Source organism: Sus scrofa, chromosome 1 (genome assembly GCF_000003025.6).
Source record: "Sus scrofa isolate TJ Tabasco breed Duroc chromosome 1, Sscrofa11.1, whole genome shotgun sequence".
NCBI classification, from domain to species: Eukaryota; Metazoa; Chordata; class Mammalia; order Artiodactyla; family Suidae; genus Sus; species Sus scrofa.
In genome coordinates, this window is record NC_010443.5 from 114,252,945 (window position 1) to 114,273,992 (window position 21,048).

At 41.1% G+C, this 21,048-nt stretch overlaps 1 protein-coding gene and 1 long non-coding RNA gene across 3 annotated transcripts in view; one reads left to right on the top strand and one right to left on the bottom strand.

The window, feature by feature from the left end:
- Positions 3,513–13,918, bottom strand: POLR2M (RNA polymerase II subunit M). Of its 2 annotated transcripts, none has more exons than XM_005659563.3 (4): positions 13,647–13,918; positions 11,040–11,684; positions 8,011–8,215; positions 3,513–6,309 (listed from the first exon to the last, which is right to left on the bottom strand). In XM_005659563.3, the coding sequence occupies exons 1-4, from the start codon at positions 13,757–13,759 to the stop codon at positions 6,163–6,165; spliced, it is 1,110 nt and encodes a 369-aa protein (XP_005659620.1). In that variant the 5' UTR covers positions 13,760–13,918; the 3' UTR covers positions 3,513–6,162. The 2 variants fall into 2 exon arrangements, with proteins under 2 accessions (XP_005659620.1, XP_005659621.1); XM_005659564.3 differs by lacking the exon at positions 13,647–13,918 and adding an exon at positions 13,384–13,585 and having other exon boundaries at positions 5,101–6,309.
- The window catches only part of LOC102160652, a 30,879-nt gene continuing 23,573 nt past the window's right edge, over positions 13,743–21,048 (top strand). The window contains exon 1 of the long non-coding RNA XR_300957.3: positions 13,743–14,078. This is a non-coding gene — a long non-coding RNA (uncharacterized LOC102160652). The remainder of the gene's footprint in view (positions 14,079–21,048) is intronic.

Below are 21,048 nucleotides of genomic sequence, written 5' to 3' on the forward strand. Positions count from 1 at the left end.
CTCATTCTTTGCTTTAATAATATGAAGTTTTTTTCATATGAAGCTGGATCTCTTAGCTTGATCTCTCTCCTTAGCTCAACGTCCTAATTTCCCCTTGTCAAAATAGTTTTAGTAGGGAGTCTCTATTGTTTTCAGTTAATTTTAACACTAAATTAAAAGTTTCATATGGTGGTGATTTTAAAACATTTTGCTTCAGATGCCAAAAGGTACCTCCTAAACTACTTCAATCATAATTGTTACCATCGTTACAATAAGGTTTTCATAGAGAAGCTCTTTTAGACCTCAAAGTGTTCTATAAAGACCACACTTTGAAATTTTGTTCTCTCAAAACATACCCCATACATTAGATAAGGGGTTGCTGACCTCATCTTATGGACTAAATGGTTGGGAGAGTACATAACTTCCCACTGGATTCAAAGGAAATAGTGGCATTTAAATCCTAAATCAAATTATCTAATGCTATTCCAGTGGCTTACCGTCTTTTTTTTGCCTTTTTTTATTTCCAAGTTTTCTAAAATCATCTGGGAAGTAATAGATCATATTTAATTGTTCAGGCTTTTATGCTGTGCTTTCAGAATCACTTCTGATTTGTGGTCTGGCTCTCGTTCAGTATTATCCAACACAAGGTTTATTTCATCGGCCCTGTATCAAAGCTTCCTCACTTTAGCCAGAAATTAAAATAATAGCTCTAAGCCTCCCCTCCCTGTCAAAGAGCTAGTCAATAACGCAATTTGCCACATTTTGTAGATGACTCTATATGCTCTTCATAAAAGCTGGATATAGAATCCTTGCATTTATTTAGCTAGGCACCCTCAACTTTTCCTTTACAAAGGCAGAATTTTTTTTTCTTTTTTCCTGATGACTTTACTTTCTTTTGAGTGTTGTCAGTGGTCCGGAAGCCTGCAACGGGTCAACAGCTAGATTTTTACCTGATCCTCTGAATAAAGCGCATGGTACCTAGTATCACCTTCTCTCGCATCTCTTCTCCTAAAAAGGCTCATGCAGCCAACTACCAAGTGAGGAGGGAAGAGCCAAGACACCAGCAGTGACCAAAATGGTCCCCACTTGTAAGATGATTAAAAATAAAACTTCCAAATACAAAAATTATCAGGAGAAAAGCTCTTTTGTAGTCTGTGTCACAGAGACCTAACACATACCCTCAGAGTAACCTGAGCTCTTGCTTAGCATTAACACTTTTTAAAGCCCAGAGGCAACCTTGATTTGTGGTATTCGAGTGCAAGGCCATGCAGTCTGGTGCCCAGAAATCTTGAAGGCTGGGTTCTTTTCTTGGCTGCCTCTGAGTGCCCTTGAACAAATCACTCCAGCATCCCCATTACAGGAAACAGAATTCCACAAGCTACAGGCTTCCACCTTGACTCACAGCTCTTGGCTCCCCAGAGAATGCAATGTGGATTAGAGCCAGGCCCTAAAAATGAAAATTGCCCTTTAGATGACTATTATATAATGAGATTAATCCTCATAACATCTTCCACAGATCAGGTAAAGCCCCAAACTTTAGCACTTAACTTTCTTCTCAACATAATTCCTTGAAAATTAAAGGTATGAGTTCATGACTCTGGATACACACAATTTTCCTGGTTTAAATGTTTATATAAAAAAAATTCTTTATGGAAGTTCCTGTGTGGTACAGTGGAAACATCCGAATCCTAGTATCCATGAGGTTGCAGGTTTGATCCCTGGCCTCGCTGACTGGGTTAAGGAGCTGGCATTACCATGAGCTGTGGTGTAGGTCGCAGGTGTGAATCAGATCTGGCATGGCTGTGGCTGTGGCATAGGCCAGTAGCTGTAGCTCTGATTGGATCCCTAGCCTGGGAACCTCCATATGCCTAGGGTGCAGCCCTTAAAAAAAGGCAAAAAAACCAAAAAAACCCACTTTTTCTTGATTCCTAACTCTTCTCAATCAAAACTGCACACTACTTTAAATATTCAAACTAAAAGTGTTCCACATTTTTAATTTAACTTGTATAGGCTAAAACTAGTCATTCCAATTGAAAGTGTAAGTTTCTAAATGGCAAAAGTTCCAAATCTCCTATCTTCTAAACAAAAAATTAGTGAAAGATTATCAAGTATTTTTTTGAAAAGGGAGATTTGCATTACCAAGGAGATATATATATATATATATATATATATATATATATATATATATATATATATCCTGCTTTGTTTTATAGAACATGGCACCCTGATTCTAAAATGTATTTAAATTTAAAAATGCAAAGGGCCAAAAATGGCCAAGCCACTCTTGAATAGGATGGCAGCCTTTCTTTCAGCATTATCATAAAACTATCATAAATAAAGTGGTGTAATATTAGCACAAATAGATTAATGGAACAGAGAAATAGAAAGGATGCAGAAGGTAACATAAACATATAGATATTTGATGCAAGGCAGAAGGGCACTGCCCAGTGCCAGGACAAGGGCTGCACAGAAGGACACTTCCTCACATAGTCAAAAACAAATTCCACAGGGAATCGAAAACATAGTGGGAAAGGCAAAACTATAAAGCATTTTTTAAAAGAAAAGATTTTAAAAGACAATATTTTCATGCTTCAGGATAAAATTTCCTTAAAAGACACAAAATACTCTAATTATAAAAGAATGAAAAATAATGAGAAGTTTTTTACAGCAAATGTAACTCAATGATTAGTATCAAGAATATATACAAAACAATGAATAAAAGACAGCTGACATGAACACAACAGAAAAAGTATTGAAATGAGTACTTTCAAAAGAAATCCAGGAGTTCCCGTCGTGGTGCAGTGGTTAACGAATCCGACTAGGAACCATGAGGTTGCGGGTTCGGTCCCTGCCCTTGCTCAGTGGGTTAACAATCCGGCGTTGCCGTGAGCTGTGGTGTAGGTTGCAGACGCGGCTCGGATCCCGCGTTGCTGTGGCTCTGGTGTAGGCCGGTGGCTACAGCTCCGATTCAACCCCTAGCCTGGGAACCTCCATATGCCGCGGGAGCGGCCCAAGAAATAGCAACAGCAACAACAACAACAAAAGACAACAAAAATAAATAAATAAATAAAAATAAAAATAAAAAAAGAAATCCAGTGACCAATAAACATAGGAAGATGTTCAATGCCATTCCTAATTAGGGAAATGCAAGATAAAACTACAATGAATGTCACTTTAAAAAATCACATTGGCTAAAATTAAAGCCTGGCAATATCAGGTACTGACCTGGAGCTCTCATACATGGGGAGGGGAGATGTTAAAGATAAGTCTACCTCCTAATTCTAGCAGTTAAACTCCTAGGTAAATACCCTACAGAAATGTGTTTATGTGCACAAAGATGCTCGTTGCAGCATTACTTATAACAGCCAAAAACTGAAGACAACACAGAAGTGCCCTCACAGTAAAATAATACAATAATACAATAAAGTGGTATTGATGAAATGGTACATCACAGCAAAGAAAATGAGTAAATTACATCTGCAGGCAATGTGAATTGTATAAGCAATGCTGAGTGAAAGACCACAGACACAATGCACAGTATGATTCCATTTTTATAAGTCAAAAGTCAGCAAAACTAACCATATCATTGCACACATAACCGGCAAAACCATTTTTTAAAAGGGAAGAAGTATTGCCATAAAGTCAGGATAGTAGGTACCTTTGGGAGAGGAGCCTAGCAGAGACACAAGATTTTAGAGAGCTGGCAGTAGCTTTTCTGCATCTGGTTTGTGATTACGTGGCTATTTGCTACACAGCTCCACTAAACTGCACTTCTGTTTTATGTACTTTTCTGTATGTTTCACAAAATTTAAAAGAACAAGGGAGAACTTGTACTACCAAATAATAAGTGATTAAAGCCATAATTATTAAAATGGGAAAAACTAGAAGGCCCAGAAATAGATCCAAGACACAAAGACATAGAATTTAATATTCTATATCATTACAGTTTAAATGTTTTAAAATTAAATTTCCCCTCAAACCATATTTCCAAATTTGACATGGATTAAAACTTTCCTTCTGAATTCAAGTTAAGTATAAAAGTGAAAATTTTTAAATGCTGAAAGGAAATAAGGATAAATCCATACCCATCCTTGGGGTAGGGAGGGTGCATGCTCTAACACACCTTTAAAAGTAGGTGCCCAAAGAAAACAACTTCTACTCAGAAACACCATCGATTATATTAAAAGGCAGGTGACACATGAAAACAGTAACATATGACAAAAGATGGACATCCCAATTTAAAAAAAAACTTAGAAACCAGTACAAATGGCAAACTCTCCTGAGGACTATGGGAAAGATATGAATAAGCAATGCTCAAAACAATGAACGTTAACGGTCAATTAACATAAAAAAACACTCACCCTTCCCTAGTAATCAAAGAAACACACATTGTAAAGGTAGTCTATTCTGTAATTATTCAATTTGCAAGTATTTTAAATAGCAACGTGCAATTCTACAAGTTTGATATATTGCTAGAGGGTATTCAGGGAGTCTTTGTGGTGAGTGACTGATATTCTCAAAGACTTAAGACTCTCACCTAGCAATTCATTTCTAGGACTGTACCTTTTGGAAACAAGTCACTTTTATACGGTGTGATTATACTTTTAAGATATTGATTGCACCACTGTTCTCAAGTTACATTACGTTAACAAATTGTGAAACAAGTTGCTTTTAAAAGTTACAGTATACTTATAAAATGGAATATTCTGCAGCTATCTAAAATGCAAAATATTTTATATGTGAAAATGGTTACAAAATACTGATCAGAATACTGGTAACCAGTGTATAGTGTGACTGCGTTATTAAAAATGTAAGTGTATAGCTATGCACAGAGAAGTATGCATGTAAACATGTATCCAAGTGTTAACAGAGGCCCTCCTGGGGGTAGGACTTCAGGAGACTGCGTGTACATGCATGTGAACCCTCCGTATTACCTAGCTTTCCAGAAACAATATGTATTTATTCTGTGTATACTTTTCATTTGCTTTTTGGAGGGGGAGGTGGCAAAAGGGAGGTAGGAAGCAGTGCTCACTCCTGGGAGGACATGGCAGAGAACTGAGTCTCTCCTACTGCAAGGACATCTGCCTAAATGTATTTTCATTCAAATTTCATAGATGAAAATTCTCTTTTAAAGTTAACATTTAATCAAGCACCAGTAAAGCATCACCATTAGCATTTTGGAGTTTCTCTGAATAAGACTTTATTCTTTCCACACTGTTTAAAGGTGCTAACATATTAGACAAAGAAATCTTGGCTAACACAGGTGTCGATTTTTCTGGAGACAACCACATCATCCTTTAAAATGGCATATGAGATTGAGGTTTCTGCAGCCCACATAAGCCTCTTTTGGTGACGGGAGGGAGAAGCAATATATTGATAACCAATCGCAGCTTTTAAAAAATGTTTTGGGTTTCTTATCAAATTGAACCTATCATCTCTTAAAAAAATGAAGTCAAATCAGGCCAAAGCCAACTATTCCTTTCACCTACATCAGTCATCTTAGACTTTTTCTTGACCTCATGTTAATCCAGGCAAATCTGGTCATCTAGAAAGGTTCTCCACCCTCCATCAGCTAAGTACCACTTATTCCTAATCAGAAGAAAAATACTCTTCCTAAGCAAAGACAGAAGAAGGAAACATTTAAGCATTTTCTGTGTCTTCCCTGGTATTTCACATCCAATTCTGCAACAGCCCCATGCAAACGTGCACAAAATTCCCTAGACTGTTCCCTTCATTATGCAAAAAAAAGGAGGGAACTCTATTTTAGTAACTCATTTTAGGTAATCCCTGGGACATCGAAATAATTCACCAAAAGACATGTAATAAATGCTATCTGAGAGAGGTAAGAATAAGAAAAAGGCAGTTAGTCACCTGCTTTCATTTGGCTTAGAGGGAAAAAAAAAACGTGCTCTACCATTCGATAAAATATCTGACCAGTTAACTCATGACATACTGCCAAAACTTGAACACAATGTGATTAAATACATTATTCAAATATTAAACTTTTCAAGCACATGAAAGTTATTTTCTGAAAGTGGGCTGTTTTTATAGCTTCCTTGGGTAACTTTGTGTTGCAATTCTTTCAACGAGCTCCAACATTGATCTTGATACTTGTTAGAAAGGCTGATGTGAGATAAGGGATCTCAACAGGCAGAGACTTCGTAGACGATCCAAGTCCCATCTTTAGCATTCATCGTCAGAAGACTGATGATCATCTTCATCCCTTACTTCTCGGTATTTCCTCAAAGGCTCCCCTTCTGGATTATAGCTCTGCATTTTAATATTCAGTCTTTCAGCTAATTTTTGGGCTGCGAGCTTGGCTTGCATTTCCTTTAAAACAAAAAGTGAAGCCAAAAGTTACACACATCTTTTCCCTACAATTTTTCAATGGGAAGTCATTACAACAGAATGGGAAATAAATGGGCATCCTGGTGCAGTCAGTGCTCTCCACATCACTGACGCTACAGACACCAGATGCCACACAGTGAGGCTGAGGACAGCTATCAGATGCTGCAGTGGTGGTGACACACTTCCATGAATAAACAATGTACAAGGAGACACCCCACCTCTGTGAGAAATGGAAGCATCAGCTTAGCATCACAATTAGAAACACGATACCTGTTCAAGTATGTGTGCAAAATTTGAGCTATCAAACATCCAAAATCACTAATGTGTACTGATGCTCCCACTGGGAGAAGCTTCTTGCCTCGCTTAAATCATCGCTTCTAGGCATGAGAGTGACATTTCAATGCCACAATGAAAATCAAAAAGTGAATGCTAAAAACTAAGTATCCCTCTCCAAATTAATTCCCATGACAACTACTATACAATAAAAAGTCCAGGTCAGTCTGAGACACTGTCATTATGCTTGCAGACACCCAAGGAAGTCATCACTGAATGATGGGGGGTGGCAACGCTCATTTCCAACACGGCTCTTCATTTGTCTCATGCTCTCCCCACTCCTCAGGCCACAGATGGATGGGTATGTGGGACTGAAGTGGCAGCTACTACTGCTCGACCAAGGAGACCAATTTCTAACTGAAGGGTTCAATGCAACCCCAAAACATCTTCAGACAGGCAGTGGGATCAAATAGAGAATTTAAAAAAACAATTCCTCAATGCTTAATTAAAAGTAGGCAATGATTTAATGCACTGAGAGGGAGAAAACTGGCTTTTAAAAAGGAGGGCCTTGAAAATACCAATCCCTGCCAACTGAGCTTTTATAAAAAGCCAAGGCAGAGTAACAACCTAGGTTTGTATTAACTGTTGTACGGTGCCTGATTCATCCTTCCAAGCAATACTAGGAAGTTTGGCTGTTTTCCTAAAGGCTCAAATTATCACTAAGTATATTGGCTGCTTTCTTTTCTCCCTGTGCTCCTCACACTTACTTTCTCCCATCCCATTATTTTGTACACAAACTCTCAACATACATATTTAAAGTTCTATGCAGAACACACAGATCTTTGAACAAAGTGCTATTCAAAATGAAGTGACCAAAAGAAGATTCTTCTCTTGTCACAAGGGCCCACAGATGGGCTTTTTAAGTGCAGTGTCCACTTGTGTGTTGGCAATACACACTATTTCCCCAGCTATCTTATGCTCTCCCTGTACTGCAGGAGACAGAAGCCTGGCAATCACACTTCCCTGATTCTCTCAGTGGGGTTCTGGGCTAAACTGCACCACTGACAGGTTCTTGCTGGAGTTTTTCAAGGTGGAAGATCTAGAAGCCATGCTACTGCTACCTGAGGGTCTGGGCTTTCAGAGATGTGATATTTTGCAGCAGTCTTCCCACGCTTCCTGGCAAATAGCACTTTGATGGTGCAGGTAGCTGTGATCATCTCCAGCTATTCTCTGCAGTTCCAGCAACCTCAAGGCTGCAAGCTGGAGTGCACATCTGGCAACTAATGGCATAAGCTGACCAAGGCTAGCACCTGACCCTTCTACTAAATCCCATTTTCCTTGAACCACCTGGAGTAAACTCTGACTTATGGAAGCAGCATCCAACATGCAAATAAATAATACTCTAAATACCTCATAACTCTGTTTCTGCTGTTTCTGAAGTGCCAACGACTCTTCTATGGAGAGCAGCTGTGTGGGCATGTGGTGTAGTGGCAGAAGCCGAGCTGCCGTGATGTCATCCAGATGCTTCCTATCCAGGCGCCGCCTCTCTTCTGAGGATATAGGGGACCCTCTCCCCTGACAATGACTTACTGAATCATGCTGTTGTGAAGGTAATCTGAAGGAGGGGACACTTAGGTTAAACCACCAGACTATTTTCTTTTTATAGATACACACTCACATGCACAAAGTGGTCTTTCACCTTAGCAGTGAATTTTTCTACAAAGGTAATAGTAAGCATTTACCACTATTTACCTGTACAGATAACTTTCCTTTGACATATTTACCTCAAAAGAGAGAAATATTTAAATTGGCATCTTTGGGGAGAGTAATTTGCTAATTCACTGCTCTAACAGGTAACAGGTATAGATAGATAGACTCTTTGCCTTTCCTGTCTTTCTTCAAAGCTTATAACTGAATACTGTTCATTTTTTCATTCAGTAACATGTACAAAGGCACTTACTGTCCAGGAGGGAAAGACACTTGTAAACAGTTCCAGTGCAGTGTAATATCACAGGTACCAGGACAGAGGCCTGCACATAGTGCACCAGTAAAAAAAGAAGGAAATGGCCAGTTGTAATAGGAGACAGGGAGGCTGCCAGAAGACCTTCTAAAGAGTGCGATTTGAGGGGTGCGAATAGTAAGTACTCAGCATGTAAACAAAGGGAAGGGCGTCCCAGCAGGAAGTGAGTGAAGAGGCTACAGCACAGGAAGCACACGAGGTGGAGAGGAAGAAAAGTGGCCAGATTCGGCCAGGGCCAGCCCACAATGCACACTTCTAGTCTGTGTAACACATTCAGGCTGACCTTCTACAAACTGCATTTGGGCAGGAGTGGAGAGGACGGACTGGTAGAGTTAGACAAGATCAAGACAGACACCAGCTATGGCCTGAGAGAGGGATGAGAACCTTCACTTTGACAGGAGAGAGAATGGACATAAGAATGATTAGAGATGGAGTTCCCATCATGGCTCAGTGGTTAACGAAACTGACTAGTATCCATGAGCACTCAGGTTTGATCCCTGGCATTGCTCAGTGGGTTAAGGATCTGGCATTGCCATGAGCTGTGGTGTAGGTCACAGACATGGCTCGGATCTGGCATTGCTGTGGCTCTGGCATAGGCTGGCAGTTACAGTTCCGATTGAAGCCCTAGCCTGGGAACCTCCTGCCAAGGATGCAGCCCTAAAAAGACAAAAGACAAAAAAAAAAAAAAAAAAAAAACCATTAGAGATGAAGGTCAAGGAAATATACAGTGAGGTCCTCATGGACAGCAGATGAGGAAAGGAGGGAAAGAAAGAAGTGGTGGCACTACTGACGGAGGGGCTATGGGAAAAAGCATTACGGGAAGAAATGAGTTCTCCTTCATAGGTGATAAACCTAAGGTGCCACAAAACAACCCCAACAGGGTCAGGTTTCACAGGTAACTGGCTATGCAAATCTGACCTGGGCTAGCAGCAGATGAGGGGCAGCCTCTAGCATCCAGAAGAACATGTAGAAGGCCAAAGGAAGAGCAGGAAAGGAGCCAAAGGACACCCTCATCTCACCTTCCAACCTCCATCTGAGCTGACTCATCAAGGCCCAGCCTTTTCTGATAACTGCACCTCTGTCTGTCTCCCTTGTAAATATCACCTGAGAGCCCTCAGTGATATTCTCTTACCCTCCTCCACTTCCAGCTAAATGACCATAATACAGAACCAGGACCAGTGTATTCTCTGTTGTATGTATTGACTAGATGATGCTTCTCATTTTATGTCTCCCTAAAAGTGAGGAAACATACTTTACCACACACAAGATGAGCAATTATTTAATCAAAGTTTACTTTAAAAAAAAAAAAAAGTAATCCTTTAGAAGATTAAACTTTAAAGTCTCTATAACAATTAAAATTGGTTTTAGGTATTTTTACCTATAGGGTTTCAGTTTTAAAAGGAAAGGCAGTAGTGACTGGACTGTGTATCTGTGTTACATTCTTATACATCTACTCCTTGACTTGATATTGTTGCTGCTCTAATTTGCATGCTGTTTGCATATAAGTAAACAATATGCCTTTCTCTTCAAAGAGCTTTTGTTTTTCCGGAGATCTCAGAAACCAAACTCTGACAAGGAACTTAGGAGCTTCCATTGCAGCTCAGCGGATTGAGAACCCAACTAGTATCCATGAGGACTCAGGTTCGATCCCTGGCCTCACTCAGTGGGTTAAGGAACTGGCGTTGCCGTGAGCTGCAGTGTAGGTTGCAAACTTGGCTTAGATCTGACGTGGCTGTTGCTGGTAGCTGCAGCTCAGATTTGACCCCTAGCCTGAGGAACTTTCATATGCTGCAGGTGCAGCCCTAAAAAAAAAAAAAAAAAAAAGACAAGGAATTTAGAAGCAGGGTTAATTTGCCCCTCCTGCCCAAATCTATTTCCAGTTTTTTTAATCCCTTCTCAGCTCCTTTCCCCTTAGAATTATACAGTTTAATGTTCTTCTAAGTGTGAAAGCCTAGCATCCTTATCTAGATGCTAAATGAGGAGCAGAATCTTTACTCTTATGCAGCCACAGCACCCGCAGCTTACATGCAATGAGCACACGAATAGTTTTTACTGAGAAGGCCCATCAGCTCCTGCAGTTGTTCTCCCCTTAGCTTATAGTCTAATCAAAAGGGAAGCTATATGCCAGAAAATGGTTTGGAAAAAATCATAATGAATTCTCTAATTCTGTGTTTAATGTGAAATATTCCCTAAGGATCCTGAAATTTAATACTCCATCTGCTTTTGAAAACCTTTCAATTATTTGGCTAAAAAACCTAAAGCATTTTCAACATGAATCCTCCACTTCAGCCAGGCTAGTTTCACTATTTCCACAATAAGCTCATTCTTAAGTACAAGCAGTTCTCACACCAAGTCCACCAAATTTTGGAGTTGAATAATTTTATGCTCCTGTGACAAGCCTGCTTCCGATGGTACTTACACATTGGTTTTAAATTTATGTGGTAGGGGCAGAGGATTTTTTGCTCGCATTTCTAACACTTCCATGTAATGAGGCTTCTTCTGTGGCCCACGCCAAAGGCCAGTCAAGTTCTCCAGACTCGGGTTTCCTTCTGAGTGATGTTCACCAGGGTCTGTAATAGTGATCCTTTGCAATCTATCAATAAACAGGTTCTCCGAGCTGCTAGAATGATCCTCTACTTGACTTGAAATGTGATGCTGAGGGAGTCGCTCACTGGCTTCAGATGAGGAAGGCACAGCGGCTCTGCTGCTGGAAGGTGGGCACTTGCTCACTGAGTGTTCGGGCTCAGGGGCCTCAGCATTGCCTCCATGAGTAGGATGGACCAGGCCCCGCTGTGAGGTTGTCTGAGACGACGTGATGGTAGCTATAGAGGAGCAGCCAGGAACTAGTGATGAAGTATCAAGTATCTGGTCAGAATTCTGGGCCGTATCTGTTGCCACATCAACAACTGTACTTGCTTTTGTCCTCCACTTACAGTCTAAATTAACGGGATGAAAGAGGTCACTTCCCCCTCTAACTTCTTCATGTTCTTCAATGGCAGCTTTCAGTTTGGCGACAGAGTCTATGATCTTTCTACCTTTGTCGGGCAATTTGCAAATGAATTTTCTGGCAAAAGGAAAAGAACAGGCATATGTGAGAGAGCCCTGTTTTTAAACTTGAGATATAAAGACAAAGAATTATTCTCAAAGGGAGAAAAGCTGATCTTTAAGTAAAAAATCTGATTTCCAACTGGCCCCAATTAGGAATGAAATAAGAGAATCATTATCCAAATACTCCCCCCCCAAAAAAAAACAAGTGGCTGCATGAATAGGAAATATGCCTCATGTGTCTCATCTAATTAGAATTTCAGCAAAAGTATTTTAAGCATATGATACTCATTAAAAGACATCCCCCAAATTAGCAATTTTTAGACGTGTGATATGCAAGACCTTCCTGGGGAGGGTAGGTAGATGGACCTGCAGGGTCAAAACTATATAACACTAAGACACTCTTTGCCATTTTCATTCTCCTTTGCTTACCATCAGCACAGGAAAGGTTTGCAGAGGCCACCTCATATGTGATGATACCACTGCTCTGAGGATTAATAGAATGTGTGTACTTGTCTTTTAAAGATGCTCACTTGTAATTCCTAAGGCAATGATAAATATCAGTAGATATACCACATATAAGACAAGAGCTCTTCAGGATGCTTAAGCGTAAAAGTAGTCTGGAGAACAAAAAGTTAATTTGCCACTTACAGATTAAAAACCCATTCTCAGAGCTCCCTTCGTGGCTTAGCAGAAAGGAATCTGACTAGTATCCATGAGGACGCAGGTTTGATCCCTGGCCTCTGAGTGGGTTAAGGAACCGGCGTTACCATGAGCTGTGGTGTAGGTTGCAGACGTGGCTCGGATCTGGTGTTGCTGTAGGCCAGCAGCTACAGTTCTGTTTTGACACCTTGCTTGGAAACCTCCATATGCTATGGTGTGGCCCTTAAAAAAAAAAACAACAAAAAACCAAAAAAAAAAACCATTCTCACGAAGTCAAAATAGTTGTCTTTACTAGGAAGCTCCCAAGTGATCACTTGTCCCTTTTGCTGAGTGATAGAAGTTCCTTTTCTGATTTTCTTTTCTTTAGCCACCCAATAAATGGGGAGGGAAAGTTACATCTCATGCCCTCTACTCTTTATGACACTATATTCATGCCCCCAATTCTAACTATTAAACATCCCTCTCCAGTTAGGATGCCTCTATTTTCCCATCCTTCTTCTCTCTTAAGCCTCATGACCACTTCTCCAGTTTTTAACCTGATAGAATCAACTTCTATCAACCCAGCTCCCCTAAGTGAAATCAACCTCAGATCTACTCCCCTCCCCAACTTTTCTATTTTTATTACTAGTGCCTCCAGTACAGGCAAGAAACTTCAGCCGTCTCTGTCAACTACACATCAAATTATTCCATATCTGATGTAATTTTCCCAATCCTACAATGACCCTTATAGTTAGTTCACTTTCTTAAACCTCCTTGTCGAGAGGCTCTCTGAAAATATTCTCCTACTGTCTTCTGCCTCTTACTCCCTCAAAACTATCCTGCACAAACCTGCTAAAATAAGGTTAAAAAAAAATCATGTTCATTATATCGATCCTCTGCTAAATTCCATTAACTCTATCATCTAAATGTTAGCCAAACTTTCTTTGCCTATAAGCCATTTTTTTAATTCCCCTCTTCCCACTTCCTGTAAAAAGAGAATCTAGAGATGAAATTGACAGGATGTTTGGGGCACGACTGGGGTGGTGGGCAAAGGCAAAAAAATTTGGGATACAGACCGTCCGTTCGGAAAACCGACACAGAAGCTGAGTACGTAAAACGAGGAGGAGCACGGGAAGCCATCCCACATGCGCTCCATGCCTGGCTGGACGCGGTCAGCTCTACGGCTGTAGGCCGGCTACTCGCCCGCGGACCTCGCAAAGAGCTGACTGTGACAAGGTCACCTTCCGAGGAAAGGATCGGGGTGGGGGAGGGGAGGGGCGCGTCCCGGCTAGCCCGAACCCAAGGAGACCGGCGGTGACTCCGCGGGACCCAGGCTTACACGTTGCGCAAAAGTCTCTCCTGGCGCTTCAACGTTTCCCGCAGCTCTGCCAAACTCCGCTGACCCAAGTCCTCGGGAGGTTGGGGCTCGAAGCCGCGAGGCAGCGAGGACATTCTGCGGGAGCTGAGGCTGGCGAGGCGGCGGGCACTCGACGTCCGCGACAGCTCCCGCTGCGGGCGCCGGATCCGCGGCGGGCAGGGACTCCGGCGAATGAGCGGGAGTCGCCATTTTCCCGGAAGAACAGGGCTTCTTCTAGCCGAATCGAGCTTTATTGAAACGCCGGAAACAAACACGGACAGGGAGGAGGGGGTGGCCGGAGGGGCGGGAAGAGGCGGGAGTTGCGGTGAGACGTCACACGCCGGCCGGGCATGTTTGGCGTGGTCAGTCTGTTACCAGTTTCAGCTCTTCGCCTGTTTATTCAGAAAGTATTTGGTGAGTGCCCCGCTCCCAACTGTTAAGGTGTTTACCGCGTGGGGGAGAGGGTCAGATGCTTATCAGGTGACAGTCAAACAATATAATTGTACGATGGGCCCTGGCATCTGAGAAGTACAAGAGGAAATCTGAGTGATGAGTTACCATTGATAATGTTGGGGAATGTGCCGGATAGGGCATGGGAGGCCCCGGCCCATGGCGTGGCCCGCCTAGTCCGAGGTTCAGTGAAGTTAGCAGATATTAACGTTGGAAGAACCTTTAAGGACTACCAGCGTTTCTTAATGAGGCTCCGGCGTTTGGAGCAGGAGTCTTCTTTTGCGGCACTGAATTAGGCATTGCATATCTGGTATTTGGCTTCTGTGCATTAATTGCTTTAGCACTCCTGAGTCCTTATAACAGTACCAAACGCATCCCACCCACTACCATCCCCAGCACGCTCATACACACAATTCCAAAGGCCCGCAAGAGGTGATGGGGTGGGAGGTGCTGTACAAGCCAGTTGAGAACCTCTCACAATTCCGTATTTTCCTGCAGAAAAACAGACAAAAACTGATGTAAGTTTTCCCAGGGCATGAAACTAGTAAGTGACAACACCAGATATTAAACTCAAAAGCCCAGCTGCTCTACCACACCAGTTTGAAAATCTTCCAAACTGTAAGAAGGTGTTTTAAGCTGTTGAGGAAAGCAATGCAGTAAGCATCACATCTAGTGCTTAGCTTCTCTTAATAGTTAAGCTAGGAGGGCTGTTTCCCAAAGGAAATAGTAGGAAGCATGCTAGTCTCACAGCATACATCACTTGGGAGGTTTGAAAAACCCCATAACCTCCAACACCAGCCTCCCCCTTCTTTGATATGGAAAATTTACATTTTCTCAGTCTTTTGTAAGGTGATATGATAAACACAAGCAATTCCCTCCCAATCAGACAGAAGCTCTAAATAAAATCGGAAACTGCTTCAGGGTGCACAGTTGAAACCGTTTTTGTGTCCTTGTAATCTGGTCCATTCTGATCAGTTTTAACTAATGTATTAACATTCTCAACATAAGGCCTGCTTTTAAGCCCAAGGATTTCACTAACCTGCTCCAGCCCTGGCTAAGTGAGAAACATTTGAGTAAGGCCTTTATCAGTTAGCTGTCCCCTGGCAAGCTCCTGCAAAACCATCATCATCCTGCCCCTGGACCTCACCTGAAGGCCTTTATTCCCTGCCATGGTAGTAATTCCTTGTGATCCTGGGCCACTGGTGCCCTCACCTTGCTTTTCTCTCAAGCCTCAGAGAAAAGGATACTTTTCTCTCAAGCCTAGGGATTTTGCCCCCAGCTGTTTTCCTTTTGTGGAAGACTGTTGCTTTTCCCCTGGCCCATTATAAATCTTAGCTCAGGTCTCATCTCCTCTCTGAACCTTCTTAAGTTATTCCAGCCCAAATTGGTCTCGGAGTATAACTAGTGATTGGACCATATGCTTCTCCAGTTGTGTTGTGCATGATGATTTCTTTTCTAACAAACTTCCGAAGTCGAGAATTGTGTTTAGGAGCTGTACTTTTCTATCTCCCTAATGCACATAGCAGGTACTAATTGGTGGAATCTCCCTCTAATCTTTCTTTCCACCTTTCGCCCTAGTCCCCTTCTTAATCTTAAACTTTTAGTGTAAACATTAACCATAATTACTATGAAGATATTTTCAGTAGTAGTAGAATGTTTTACACAACATAGCTTTGGATTTGGAGCTGACATAATAATATGAATTCTTAACAAGGAGTACACCAGCTGCCTAGTTCTCTAATCGGTAATCAAGAGGCTTAGCAAGTGAAGAAATTTGGTCAAACATTATTCTAGATGTTTCCGTAGATATTTTTTTTGGCTAAGATTAACATTCAGGAGTTCCCATTGTGGCTCAGCAGGTTAATAACCCAACTAGTATCCATGAGGATGTGGGTTCCATATCCCTGGCCTCGCTCAATGAGTTAAAGATCTGGCATTGCTGTGAATTGTGGTGTAGGTCACAGATGCAGCTCAAATTTGGCCTTGCTATGGCTGTGGTATAGACCAGCACCTGCAGCTCTGATCCCACCCCAAGCCTGGGAACTTCCATATGCCAAAGGTGCAGCCCTAAAATGCGCAAAAAAAAAAAAAAAAAAGTGGACTTTGAGTAAAACATATTGCCTCCCCCACCACCCACCGCATAACGTCAGTAGGCCTTATCTAATGGATTGAAACTCTTAAGAAAGATTGACCTCCCCTGAGCAAGAAGGAATTCTGCTAGTAGGCAGCCTTCAGACTTGAACTGCAAGTTCCTGGGCTCTCACCTGTAGGCCTACCCTGCAGTGATTATTGTGTGAGCTGTTCCTTAAAATGCATCTCTCTCTCTCATAATGGCTGATAGGACTGTGTGTAGACACAAACTCACATACTCTTGGATCTGTTTGTCTGAGGAATCCTAACAAATACAGAGCCCAGTAGTATCGTTAGAAAAATCAAGGTGTGATTGATGACCGTCCTTCAGGGTGAGAGAACTGACTGAGGAGAGGGGAGGCTCGTTTTTGCCTCGCCTCCCCTGCTATGTGCTGAGCGTGTCATGAAGAAGCAGTGGAAACCAAGTGTCATAAACAAGCATGAAACAGACTCTGTTTTCTTGTGTCTATGTGTGTGGTTTTTCATAAGCATTCCTGTGAAAATGGAACATGCTGAACTTTCAGTGAAATCCATAGCAGCCATACCTAATGAAAAATTAATCAAAACTGGTAAACCTAAGACTGTTGAAGAATGGCTGACACCTCTGTACCATTTACCAAACCTCCTTTTCCAGTCAGTTCCCCAAAAGTGCTTTCTCGGATGGGCAGAGCAGGGGGGACTGTCCCCATTGTACAGAGGGAGAGACAGGTGCTAGGACCTCCAGACCCCTCCATCACTGGGCCACTTTTGCCGGCTGCCTCATTTGTCTGTCCTTCAGTGCAGACCTTCACAAATAACTGACCGGAGCATGGGCAGTTAGGAAAGAGAAAGCAAGGGAAGGAAGAGGGATTTGGGTATGAGAAAAACAGAGTGAAGAAAGGAAGGAGAAAGGAACTGGTAGAGATGGAGACAAAAAAGTGGAAGGGGCAAAAGGGGGACCATTTCTCTGTACAGATACAAGAAAGAAGGTTTCCTATGAAGCTTTATGCTGAGGAATTCACAAATTCATTTCACTTCCAGCTCTAAAATTCTATACTTTTACAAAAGGTCACATTTCCCCTCTTTGTAATTCACTATGATCCCATTGCAACAAAAGGTTTTCCTCAGCGACCCAAGGGTTTAGGCTGTAAAGTGCATGCACTCCACACTGAAAGTAAAACTTGCATTAGTTATCCAAACTGTTTGAAATGAGGAACCAAATTTTCAGCCCATATCTCCCTCTTTATCAGCAGATAGTAATTGAAAGCCATTTACCAGGGCTGTGATTCCCAAGTGACAGACTGTAGGCTATTAAAATTAATCCTGACAGAAGATCCTTGCTGCTTTCCTTGCACATGAGGGTCGTTGGTTTATGAACAGGATGAACAGACGGCCTATCCCAGAGGGCTTGAGGGAGGAAGCATGTTAAAATGGCTGCTTGCATCTTTGTTTGCTCAGCTGCTTGGAAAAACTAAGACTGAGGGAAGTGGGATTAATCAAGGGGGCAGTTGCCCATGGAAAAAAAAATAGGAAGACTCTGGTGAGAAAATCCCAGCCAAATAAGATTCAAGTCGAAGGGAAAGAATTCTTTTCAGACTTTCTCATGGTTGAGTGTTGTTTGGTGACACATTTCCTATTTCAGGCCACCACAATGGTTTGTGATCTTTTTGTTAAGGTGGGAAGAGAATTCAGAAAAAAACTAATGAGTTTCTGAAGTTTCAGGTGAGTTTACTTTGTAATTGGCAACTTTAATGAAGATTGTTGGTTAGATATTTGACTCATTGTGACTGAATAAAATCTTTCAATGATTTTCCATATGAGTACACTCACCAGAAAAAGTCCCTGAAAGATTGGATGTACAGTCATGTGGTTCAGAATATAGAGACATTTTAGCGAGGCCCCTCCTCTCCCACTAGGAGACAGAATCTTGGACAAGATTTAAAACATCTGCCCCCTCTCCTGATTGACTTCCCTTCCCTTTGATGCATTGGCTGAAGTTCTACATAAGAAAATTGCTAGTTAACAAGGATCTTGCTTTGAGATGGTAGATATTTCTAGAAGGGTTGTGGCCTATCAGTCATTTACACTTGAATGTGAATTTTCTCCAAATGGCTTTCTCACAGAAGGTTAGCTGAGATGATGTCCTACACTAAACAAGTAGGTTTTGATAGGAGAGAAAGGGAGAAAACAGAATTTTGAGCAATCAGAAAGGAAGAGTAGACCAGAGAAATATTGCAACAGATGCTTTAGGTGGCAGGAAGACCCCAGAGGACCTCTTCTCCACAACTTGGAGAGTATGTAGGGCAGGCATAAAGGGAGGATGTCAGAACCAAACTTGGCTTAGAATTGGTTCAGATTCCATGCTGGAGGACAGGAAAAACTAAACTGTGCTTAAGTGGGCTTTGTCAAGATTCTTCGTAAAACCCAGTACATTGTGTAAGGGAGGTAATTTGCAAAGCTACTAGAGAGTGAGATTTCCTAATTTCCTTTCAAGTTTCATGGGAGAGGGATTTGAGAGTTGTGCCTTTAGTGGAGAGAGAGAAGAACCAAGTCTCTAGTACAATGAAAGTAGTAGAGAATCTCACTTTCAGAATCTGATGTATGTCAGAGGCCATGAAATTAAAAAACAAACAAACAAACAAAAAAACTGGTAATCAGCAGCAGAATGGACTTAGAGAAAACCGATTGCCCCTCTCCTCTCATGAGACCTGGCCAGAATCAAGTGTTTGATCACCTTTAATTTTCTGTCAGCTCTGAAAAACTTCATCTCAGGGAGCAGGAGAAAAGGAACAAGGAGTGCCCGTATAATACATGATATACAGTCGGGAGAATGACTCAGGAAAGTCCTCCTTGATTATTTTCGCAAAATTTTGAGGAGGGGAGAGTCAAGCATGGCATATAGGACAGTAAAAGTGATCCAGGTCAGAGAAGTGAAGGGTCATTTCCCTTCACTTGGGGATTGAAATTTGTCAGTCCCCATCTAGGATTGTCAAGGGAGATTGCGTACCACTAATTTTGTGACCAGTTAATTTCCCTAGGCCTTAGTTTTCTCCTGCTTTAAAAGAGGGTATTGAACCAGACAAACTCCAAGATGCCTTTCAGTGCTTAAAGTATATGATTCTAGGATGATTAATGTTATAATACATTCTTTGGCAACATCTGCATCTATTTAAGCCCATAAATGTTGAGAAGAAATATTTGGTATGCAGTAAACCAGGAAGCAGGTAGCTCCCTTTAAATAAATACTCATCTAACATTGATGAAGTTTCAGGTTTTATCAACCTTTGCTGGACTCCCATGGTTGCCCATATCTAATGGGACTGGGTCATGTTTTCCATCACCTAGAATTTTGGGGCTTAATTTAATTTTTATATCTAATGGATGACAGCTCTGAGTAATTTAAGATCGTTTATAAGGTTAAAAAGAAAACCCTAAAGTTGGCAAAATAGCAGAAGACAAGCAAACTATAATGAACGATGTGGGAGGAAGATCTCTTCAAGCTGACCAGAGACAAAGATGGTTTGAAGGAATAAGTATTTTCTTTATAATGCACAGAAAGAAAAACATGAGATTATGTAAATAGAGGGTTGTAAATTGTGGAGGTTTGGCCACATCCAGTTTACAGATGACTTTTTTGGCAGCACAGAGTTGTGAAAAATTATGACTGAGTGATGTTGAGATGGGCATGTATTTATAATCCTGGTGAGCATCCTTCCTGCCCTCTACCTCCACCAGCCACTTGACCCTATTATCCTGCCACAGACCCTTCCCACCTTGATCCGAACTTCCTGGGCACCAGGGCATTTGAGTTTGGATGTGATACAAGTGTAAATGAGAAGTTTAGCCCAACTCTTTTCTGAGAGGCTTCAGTTAACAGTCAGCCCCCCATATACATGGGTTCCACATCCATGGATTCAGTGAACCTTGGAACCAAAATAATCAGAAAAAAAAAAAAAATCTGTGAAGTTCAAAAAAGCAAACTTGAATTTGCCTCTGCAGTGGCAGCTTTTACATTGTATTAGATATTGTAAATAATCTGAAGATGATATAAATTATATGGGATGATATAAATTATAAGCTGTTATGCAAATACTACACCATTTTATATAAGGGGCTTAAACATCCATGGATTTTGGTATTTGTGGAAGGGTGAGGGCTAGAACCAATTCCCTTGTCTTTTCTTTACACTGAGGGATGACTGTAATGCCACAGAAACTTCCTAGATCACTAATAGATTACCTCCTAGATCAGTTGTGACAGGAAAGTGTTCTTTACCTCTAAATCTGTTTCCTAAGGCCTTCTATGTTTTAAGAATCCCTATAAATGGTTGTCAGATGATTTATAGAATTATTGTCCACACAGATAGTAAACTTCATTAACAATGCAAGTTTTTTCCCCTAGAATCAAGTGTAAAAAGTAGATATTAACTCAAAAGAACTGAGCATTTTCTGGTGTAAACTGGTTTTCTTGTTTTGTAGTCAGGATAATAAATGCTCTAGTCAAAAAGATATAATCCTGTTATTTTGAACACTTCCTAAAAAAATTGTTTGCAAACCTCTCTAACAATATGTTGACTTGGTTTGCTAAGCTCGATTTAACGTTTTTATCTATAACAAAAGCCATTTGAAAAAGTCAAAGAAAATTATGAATATTTATGATTGTCTTAGGCATCTTTACAACTACATTTTTTTATTTTAAATTCTATATCGGGGATTTTATGACAAAAAAGATTTACTCGAGACAGCCCTTATTTCCTTCCTCTAGTCCCCCCAAAATGTTTAAATAAATTTGTGGATACCATAAAGATACTTTATTTTAGAGTTGG